This window comes from Perca flavescens, chromosome 18 (assembly GCF_004354835.1).
Source record: "Perca flavescens isolate YP-PL-M2 chromosome 18, PFLA_1.0, whole genome shotgun sequence".
Lineage (NCBI taxonomy): Eukaryota > Metazoa > Chordata > Actinopteri > Perciformes > Percidae > Perca > Perca flavescens.
In genome coordinates this window covers 14,383,752-14,393,971 of record NC_041348.1, presented here as the reverse complement: position 1 = coordinate 14,393,971, position 10,220 = coordinate 14,383,752, and the positions used below count along the sequence as shown (strand labels likewise).

General features: G+C 42.0%; 2 protein-coding genes across 2 annotated transcripts; one reads left to right on the top strand and one right to left on the bottom strand.

Annotated features, from left to right (window-relative positions):
- Nucleotides 1-204: 204 nt before the first annotated feature.
- On the bottom strand, nucleotides 205-3,118 carry rhov (ras homolog family member V). The gene is made up of 3 exons (XM_028605073.1): nucleotides 2,772-3,118; nucleotides 2,382-2,440; nucleotides 205-2,055 (listed from the first exon to the last, which is right to left on the bottom strand). The coding sequence occupies exons 1-3, from the start codon at nucleotides 2,974-2,976 to the stop codon at nucleotides 1,609-1,611; spliced, it is 711 nt and encodes a 236-aa protein (XP_028460874.1). The 5' UTR covers nucleotides 2,977-3,118; the 3' UTR covers nucleotides 205-1,608.
- Nucleotides 3,119-4,088: 970 nt separating this feature from the next.
- On the top strand, nucleotides 4,089-9,607 carry vps18 (VPS18 core subunit of CORVET and HOPS complexes). Its single transcript, XM_028605981.1, has 9 exons — nucleotides 4,089-4,548; nucleotides 4,695-4,836; nucleotides 5,047-5,138; nucleotides 5,477-5,727; nucleotides 5,903-6,256; nucleotides 6,433-7,695; nucleotides 8,069-8,278; nucleotides 8,510-8,746; nucleotides 8,948-9,607. Exons 1-9 carry the CDS (start codon nucleotides 4,446-4,448, stop codon nucleotides 9,242-9,244), a joined length of 2,949 nt encoding a protein of 982 aa, XP_028461782.1. The 5' UTR covers nucleotides 4,089-4,445; the 3' UTR covers nucleotides 9,245-9,607.
- The last annotated feature ends 613 nt before the right edge of the window (nucleotides 9,608-10,220 follow it).

Genomic DNA, 10,220 nt, shown 5'->3' with positions numbered 1-10,220 from the left:
TTTATTTACAACTCTTCCCTGAATGTAAAGCGGTCCCTATCAGACTTGATAGGTCATCGGTTGCGAATTGCACGGTTTTGACATTGCAGGCAAGCTGTTCTAAAAATACACATAACACAGAAGATATAATTTGCACTTTGTTTATTTGCATCACATCACTCCCACGTGTTAAAAAACACATAGGTTAGAGAAGGAGATGGTAAATCGAGATTATACAAAATGTAACAAAACATATGTGGAGTATATTAATGCATTTAAAATCCATGTCTTATCTAATATTTCATATACATACATTTGACAAATGACCTGTTTTAACAAACAGAATAGCATATATATTAAGCTAACTTCCACAAGAAGTATAGTGAAGTCTATCCCTGGCTCTGGTCACTGGTATAGCCATTAGATATCGCCACACTGGAGTGCAAAATCTAAATCTGATTTTCTTTAGCACATACATCACAGACACAAGGCTTTGAAAAAGTGTATTACCTTACACTTACATTCAAGCAGAGGCTGTTTAGCGTCCTCTAACTCTGTACACACTATAGGCTATTGAGGAGATAAGGAGTGTATTGAGCATGTAAACAAAGAGGGGGTAAATTAAAAAAGCCAGGCTGACGGTGGTGGTGGGAGGATCCGCAGGGAGGAAGCCAAGACCCCTGCAGTGCTTGCTTTCAGATGCAGATTAAAGGGAGACAGAGACAAAAAGCCAAAGGGTACCGCTCCCGTGCAACCTTTCACCTCGGACAAGAGAATTTTTAGAAAGTTCCTATGCCAATCCGAGAATTAAGACATGCATTTGTTTCTGATTTGTCACAACTCTCATCCTGCTGTGTTTCCATAGATGTTAAATCGGTTGATACAATTCCAATTAAAGAGAAATGTCAGGGGCGATACGATGTCGATTAGCTTGAAAGGTGAGAAAAAAACAGCCCAAAGCAGCCAGGGGAGCTTTCACACACAGGTAACAATGTGGCACTTCGCACTGCAATCTGAACTCGCAGCTGCCGCATATAAATAGGCTGGTGTAGCCAGACAGCAAGAATACAACAGAGAAGTGGCTAACGCCCATCAGTTTAAACACAGACCCGGTTACTTTCTGTTTCTCTCTCGCCTACATTAAAGGCTGCAGCTGGTAGCAAAGCTCAGCATGCAAATCCACAACATTTACATGATGGCCTGGGCTTTCTCTCTGTGACTGTACATTAATATGTTCCAATACACTGCCCTTCTTCTCTCAAGTGGCTCGCCAGGGATGCATACACATTAAAGCATACACACACTTTGATTTAATATGCAACATAGGTTTTTTTCTATCACCCTGTAACAATCAAACATTTGAATTTAATGTAAACAACACTGTCTGCTGGAGTGTGAAACAAGACCCACAATCCTCTCTGCTGCCTCCACAGGGGTTAGTTCCCAATGCTCACTGAGCTGTTTTGTTTCCCCTTGCACCATTTGGCATCCCAGAGTAAAATGTGCCAAATACTTAACAGGGAAGGATGCTAAACTGCCACAGATCAGAACTGTGACAACAAAATCAAATGATTAAAATAAATGGAAGTTTAGTCCACAACCCACAGGGTTAGCAGTCTGTTTCTGAGTTCAGATGAAGCAGAAGAACTTCTTCCAGCTGCACCTTGAGAAAGCTTTAGTGCGTCTGTCAGAAAACCTCCTCTTCTTAGTCTTGCGGGTTTTGTTTTTAATGGCAGCAAAGATGGCCGCATCAAACGCCTCCTTCAAGTTCTTTTGCGTGAGTGACGAACACTCTACATAGTCTGTAGCCCTGATCTTCTCCGCCATGCTCCGGGCCCGGGAGCTAAGAATAGGTTTGACATTAGATCTGTCCAGGTTGATGAGAACGTTCACGTCCAGCAAGAGGTCCGACTGAGTCCCAACAAGAATGATGGGCGAGGACGGATTATGAGCCCGGATCTCCGGAACCCACTTCTTGGTGATGTTGTGAAACGAGGTGGGGTTGACCATGCTGAAGCAGAGGAGGAAGACGTCCGTGTGGGCATAGGACAGAGCTCTGAATCCATCAAACTCTTCCTGAAAGGATCATGAAGACAGAAAGCAAAGGTTAGTGTCAATCAAACTATGTTCAGACATTAAAGAGAATGACTCACTAAAGTGTCAGGAAAAGATCATCTATTAACATTCAGGGTGTCACTGAGTCACATATTGGATGAAGCAAGTGTACCTTTAAAGTTCATCTCTCATGACATAAAAAAAATCTGTATATTATATTAAGAATGGGGGTTTATGTTATATATTAGAATTTGGGACTACAACAAAAACACCAAAAAAATACCCTATAAAAATAACATAGTGGCATTTGTCTAAATTATTTCTTATTGACAAAAAAATAGTCTTACCTGTCCAGCAGTGTCCAGAAGCTGAACTTTAACTGGAGATCCTTCTACTTGGACCTGACCTGTTGAAAATCAGTGACATGAATCAGTCAGTATCAATTTAGTTCACTTTATAAATTTAAAAGAAAGAAATATTTCAAACTACAAAATTGCACATAAAGTATATAACATGCACACATTAAAACGTACAATATAGACTACAAGTTTTAAATTAAACCCTTCAAATGACAAACACAAAAAAGTGTTGCATGTGTCAGTAAACACCGAACCAAATCAAACACACCAGCATTCATGCAAATTATTGCCATTCTTAATTTTAATTTTTTAATAAATTTTTATTTAGCCTAATAAAACTAGTGACTCTTAAAAAAAAAAAAGTCCACAATCACTAACCAGAGAAGACATCAAAGCCGGTCTGTTGGTATTCTGTCGGGTATCCATTGGAGGTGTAGCTGACAATCATGCTGGTCTTCCCGACGGCTCCGTCTCCGACCAGCATACAGCTGATGACCCCGGGCTCCAGCTCATCTTCCCGGGTCAGCCCGCAATTGGAAGGGACTCGGGATTCGTGGTAAAAGTAATCCATTCGAGGTGGCATGTCGAGCCGAACACAAAACTTGTGAATGCAGACTCGCCTCCTTACTGATCTCTGACTAAGAGACTATGCTACTGAGAGTCAGCTTGGTAGAGTCTGTCACATACCAGCAGGCTGCCTATCCTGTTCTGACTGACGGGCGACATGTGTGGGGCCGGACGTTTTTAGGGGAAGTTTGTGCTCCAGGTTGTGATTTGCATAGACACACCCACCAAGAAAAGATTGTGATAGATAGATAGATAGATAGATAGATAGATAGATATCTGTACTCCTGTGTGTGTGTATGTGTACTCCAGTAGGCCTACTGATCATTTGCAATGTGCAGTACATAGACATAGCCTAGGCTAAATACAGAACAGATGCCCTTAAATACATTTCTATTTTTTTTTTAAATAAAATACTTATCTGTATGGACTATTATACATATTTTTAAGAGTAGGCCTAAAATCTTTTTTTTTTCTATTAGTATTTTTATGGTAAACTTAAAACCTATTTTCGTTTATAACCTATATTTGATTACAATTTTGCAGCTTTGTATATAGGCTACATTTCTTTATTTTAGTAGATCTGTAGGGTACTTATTGTACTACATTTTTTGTTTTTATTTCACACTTGCTATGGCAACGTGGGCTAAATGTATGTTTCCCTTGCCTATTATGCCCCTTTGAGTTGAATTGAATTGAAATAGGCCTATTAAAGCTAGGTAGATAGACAGACAGACAGACAGATAGACAGATGGATAGATGGATAGATAGATAGATAGATAGATAGATAGATAGATAGATAGATAGATAGATAGATCGATAGATAGATGCAAGGCTATTGTTATAGCCTGTACATAATAAAATATTTAGGCATAAAATAAAAACATTTGATAGCCTAGGCTACATATCCTTTACAATCAATGATACAATTTGACAACTTTATGGTGCAACAAAAAATACTAAGTGTAAAAGTATGGTAACTAAGGCACACAGGAGTTTATTTAGCCTATAATAATTTTTAAACGCTACCAAATTTTCATGATAACAAACCCATGGACTTTATCAACCACTCACTCTAAGTTTGGACGGACTCAGGACTGCGACTGCGCCCCCTAGCGCCTAACATGAACACTACACCAAATGTTATCACATGATTCCGTGTGTCACCTGATTATCCGTGCCCACCCTGTGTTGTGTAGTCGGAAGCTAAGCTAGCTGTTATGATAGAATGAATGACTGAAATTTCATATATTCACGTTGACCGCAGCGTAATATATTATACTCCAGATCCTGCTTCTGAATGTAGACCCATGTGGAGAGAGGAAGTACGCTCGTGTGCCCTTAACCGGTAGAAGTTGTTTTAGCTAGCTAACGTTAGCTGTTTAGTCATGGCGTCATAGGATTGTTTCTTCGCCAGTCATTATAGCTATATGTAGAGCATTCATTTAAAGGTAGTCGAATAAGGTGGGACTATACAATCATAGAACCATGGCTTCAATTCTTGATGAGTACGAGGACTCGCAGAACACCAGGCAAAGTGCGCAGCAGCACAGCCGTTTGTCAACAGCCAACATCGGGATAACACATTCAGGTAGCCAGCTCGCTATTCAAGGATGCTATAACGTTATTATTACTTTTTTTTTTAAAGGAATGTTAAAGCACACACCTAAATATTGCAGTCGTTTGTTGACGCAGTGCCTTCACTGACATTACGCTGTGCTTGTTCTCTAACGTTAGGTTTTGTGAATGTGAGACTTGAGGAAGAGAAACCGATATTCAACAAGCAGAGGATCGATTTTACACCGCCTGAGAGGATAAACCATCTTGTTGTCTGCAACAATCAGCTATGCATGAGTCTGGGAAAGGACACCCTGCTGAGGCAAATGACACTATCATTGAAGCACTTAAAACGCTGTTAATGGTCACTAGTGTTTGTATGGTTTGGATTGGATTAGTTTGAGTTAATGGCTGTTCCTCTCTGTGATTTGTACTCCTCTGCTGTTAGCTGTTGTTTATTGCAGCCTCTCAAAGTGTTGTTATTACTGATACAAGATGCTGAACTGATGTTTTGTGTTCTGTTCTGTAACAGGATTGATTTGGCCAAGCCAGATCAGCCTAATCAGATTGAACTGGGAAGGAAAGATGAAAGTAAAGTGCACAGACTGTTCCTGGACCCCACCGGTGAGAAAAAACACAATGCTTATTCAAAACATTGCCCATAGGCTTTACTTAGATCACTAATTTACATATTATTTATTGTGATTAAACTGTCTTTGATATTGTATATTGATTGCTGCTAGGCATTCTACATGACACCATTTATTTACAGTTTTTTTTTTTTTTTTTTTAATTCTTATCCAGTACATTTGAATAAATTAAAATGTCTGAGAGACTGCAGAAACACCTTAAGCCCTGAAAATATATGCTACTATATAATGTATAAGATTACTGTGGCAGTATTATGGTTATGACTTATTAACAGCAGCAGCTGTATCCTCCTCCATATTTTCCCATTGCAGGCTCCCATCTGCTGATCTGCCTGAGCACCAGTGAGTGTCTGTACCTTAACAGGAACACGCAGAAGGTGCGCAGTCTGTCCCGCTGGAGAGGCCACCTCATCGAGAGCGTGGGCTGGAACAAGCTGCTGGGCAACGAGACCAACACGGGACCCATCCTGGTTGGCACCAGTCAAGGCATTATCTTTGAGGCTGAGATCTCTGCCACTGAAGGCAGCCTGTTCAACACTAATCCAGATCAATACTTCAGACAGGTCAGTGCGTGTTCATCCCATATTTGTAGTGTTATTTATTTTATTTTGTGCATATATACTATGTTTAGCGGAACTGTTAGGTTGGTCTATACTACTGTAGAAAACACTGACCTACACCTTTTTATTTCTTCTGCTTGGCATGCAACTGCACAATAATATTCTCTTCCTGAGACAGGTCCACTCTGTGGACGAGGATGGGAAGCCTGCACCAGTCTGCTGCCTGGAGGTGGAGCGGGGCCTGGAGAACAAGTACTTCATAATCGCCACCACCCGCAAACGCCTGTTCCAGTTTGTGGGTAAGGTGGCTGAGGGGTCAGAGCAGCAAGGCTTCAGCTCCATCTTCAGCCAGAACCAGGACCTGCTGCCCAGTTTCCAGGAGTTCCCAGCCAACATGGGCTACAGCAAGATCACCTTCTACACCTCAAAGCTCCGAACCTGCCCTAAGGCGTTCGCCTGGATGATGGGTAATGGAGTTCTTTATGGTCAGCTGGACTATGTCAGGCCTGATTCCCTGCTGAGTGATGTGCAGGTAAATATCTTTGTATGTGAGAATGTTTTTCTTTTAAATAGGTCTTGTTCTTTAGAAGCTCAAAGTAATGCATCTCTCAATAATGTTTAGTTCTACCCTCACCACATTTACCTCTGTTCTCTTTGTCTTTATGTGTCACATACTTTCTCCGTATTTTCTCCCTCGCGATGAAACAGGTGTGGGACTACACCGCGGACATTGACCTTAGTCTCAACAAGCCCATCTCCATTGTGCTGACGCAGTTCCACTTTTTGCTGCTGCTCCATGACCGAGTGAAGGCCATCTGCACTCTGAACGGACAGGTGGTATATGAGGATGTGTTCCCAGATAAATTTGGCGCCCTTAAGAAGATGATCAAGGACCCAGTAGGTGGGTTGGTGTGGATCTACACTGAAAGGGCAGTTTTCCGGTATCACATCCAGCGCGAGTCCAGGGACGTGTGGCAGATGTACATGAGCATGACTAAATTTGACCTGGCCAAGGAGTACTGCCGTGACCGGCCGGAGTGCATGGACATGGTGCTGGCCAAGGAGGCGGAGCACTGCTTCCAGAACAAACGATACCTTGAGAGTGCCAAGTGCTATGCGCTGACACAGAACTACTTTGAAGAGATAGCGCTCAAGTTCATTGAAGCCAAACAAGAGGAAGCCCTAAAGGAGTTCTTACTGAAGAAACTGAATAATTTGAAACCGAGTGAGAGAACGCAGATCACCCTGCTGGTCACCTGGCTAGCCGAGCTCTACCTTAATCGGCTCGGCCAGCTGGAGAGCGATGGTAACAGCGTCATCTTACAGGAGACCCGCGACGAGTTTCGCCAATTCCTCAGCAGCGCCAAGCATAAGGAGTGCTTGTTCAACAACCGCAGCACCATCTACGACCTGCTGGCCAGCCACGGCAACGTGGACGACATGGTTTACTTCTCAGTCGTCATGCAGGACTATGAGAGAGTCATATCCCACTACTGCCAACATGACGATTACAGCGCTGCCCTGGACGTGCTTTCCAAGCACTGTGATGAAAAGCTTTTTTACAAGTTCTCTCCCGTCCTCATGCAGCACATTCCCAAAAAAGTGGTCGATGCGTGGATTCAGATGGGCAACCGGCTGGACCCGAAGAAGCTCATCCCAGCTCTGATGAACTACAGCCAGATGGGCAGCACCCAGCAGATCAGTGAAACCATCCGCTACATGGAGTTCTGTGTGTACGAGCTGACCGTGACAGAGGAGGCCATCCATAACTACCTGCTGTCGCTCTATGCCAAGTACAAGCCGGACTCTCTGCTGTGGTATCTGGAGCAGGCAGGTACGCACGCCTCAGAGATCCACTATGACCTGAAGTACGCCCTCAGGCTGTGTGCAGAAAATGGCTACCTCCGAGCCTGTGTCCTGGTTTATAAGATTATGGAACTGTATGAGGAGGCTGTGGATCTTGCTTTACAAGTAAGCATTGCATGTAAATAACTACTATTCAGTCACAAAACATTACATTACATGTCATTTAGCCAACGCTTTTATCCAAAGCTATATATGTCAGAGGTTGCACGCCTCTGGAGCAACTAGTGGTTAACTGTCTTGCTCAGGGACACATTGGTTGACTCGAATGTCCCACAACAAAGGCATGTGTCATTTCCACTGCCCCATCTCCACCCAAAACATATTATCTAAATCATCCAGCCACTGTGGAATCTGTATTTTTATAGTTGTGAATAAATATTTCACCAGTTTATTGTCCCAAAAAAAAATCCTGTTATCATCAATCTTTGACAGAATTGGACAAAATCCCACTGACTCGCACTGTATTTATCGTCCGTAGGTAGACGTAGACTTGGCCAAGTCATGTGCGGACCTGCCTGAAGATGACGAGGAGCTGAGGAAAAAGCTTTGGCTGAAGATCGCCCGGCATGTGGTGCAGGAGGAAAAAGATGTGAAGAAAGCCATGAACTGTCTGTCCAGCTGCAACCTGCTCAAGATCGAAGACATCCTGCCCTTCTTCCCAGACTTTGTCACCATTGACCATTTTAAGGTCTGCAACAAAGTATCTCCTCTCTCTTTTTTAGTATTACTAAGAAATACACATCATCAAATAAATAATACAATAATGCTTCTAGTTTCTTATTCTCCATTTCATTGACTACCTGGGTGTCACCTACAATGGATGAAAGTATGCTCAATGTATGGTTAACATACAAACACAAAATATAGAATATTTCTTCAAATCTTTGTACTTTATCCTCTGTGCATTGTGGTTTCTCAGGAGGCCATCTGCAGCTCCCTGGAGGAGTACAACCAGCACATCGAGGAGCTGAAGCAGGAAATGGAGGAGGCCACGGAGAGCGCCAAACGCATCAGAGAAGACATCCAGGAAATGAGGAACAAATATGGCGTAGTGGATTCCCAAGAAAAGTGTGCTTCTTGTGACTTCCCATTGCTCAACAGGCCCTTCTATCTGTTCCTATGTGGACACATGTTCCACTATGACTGCCTGTTCCAGGTAACTCCCCAAGGCTGCTTCCATACTGCTTTTTCAATGTCAATGCAGTATGTTCTCTCTGTTTTAGTACTAGTAACTAGTAACTCATAGTAGTATCATTTTTTAAACTTACCTCAAATTATACATTTTAAAGATGCCTTAACTATGTTTGTATAGTAATAACTCCTATGTGTCCCTTTTTTTTCTTCTTCTGTCTTCTAGGAGGTGACCCCTCACCTGACGGTCTATAAGCAGAGTCGTCTGGAGGAGCTGCAGAAAAAGCTGGCTGCAACAGCGCAATCGTCCAAGTCACGCCACCGCCCGGCACCCAAGGACGAAGGAGACACTTCCAGTCTGGGAAAGGGCAATGCAGGCACAAGCCACGAGCAGATAAAATCAGACATGGATGACATAATTGCGTCTGAATGCGTGTACTGCGGCGAACTGATGATCAAGTCCATCGACAAGCCTTTCATTGATCCACAGAAATTTGAGGAGGAAAAATCCAGCTGGCTATGAATGAGGCCTCTCAATGTGAAAAGACACAAGATGAGCCCATCATCTTATACTGTATGTCAATGAAAACTGCACCATCCGTAGGATTACCTGTTGGTAGTGCCTACTTTGAAAAATGTATCTCTCTACAGAATACCCTTTTTTTTGTTGGCAGTATTTGAAGCTGAGTTAAAGACCTTTGCACTTTGTATGGGAACGTCTAGGGAAAGGTGGACATAGTGGGCAATGATACAAGATGATGTGGTGATGTAAAATATTGGCAGGGTCTTAAAGTGCATACAATGTGCCTGAACTAGGGCTGCACAATATGAGGAAAATATGCGATAACGTTGTTGAATATCGCAATAACGTTCTCGCATGTGATAAATAAACAGATATTAAAGTGTACTCAGTTCTGCTGCTTTCAGTATTCTGCTAAAATACAACAAACTGCTCGTTAAATTTAAAAAAATAAAAGGAAATAATTTCTAACATTATTTTATTGAACATTGAATTGAACATAAAAGGCACCACTTAAAAAAGAATGCGTTACATTTTAATTTGCAGTTTTCTACTGATATTTTCTTTCAACTAACACAAAAAATCTTGTGTCTATCGCGATATGTTGCAGCCTTTCGCGATATGGATATTGCGCTAGTTGATATTGCGATGACGATAAAAATAACAATATATTGTGCAGCCCTAGCCTGAACTCCCTACCCTGAACCTCTGATTATAATGGCAGAAAAGAGTTCAAAAGCTATAATCAGATATAACTGCACTATTCATCTAGGTTATGCTCTTGTTTTGTCTATTGGAAACATAATCTGTCTGTGTCTCCTTAGCTCAGTTCACCCACTCCACTCAACTCTGTGTTCATATTACAGTTAATGTGGGGGCAGATTATCTGTTAACTGTTATTTCATATATTAACAGTTTTGCAATTGAATTGTGCCACATTAAAGCTTGTCAGCAAGGATATACTTATTGTTCTTGTTAT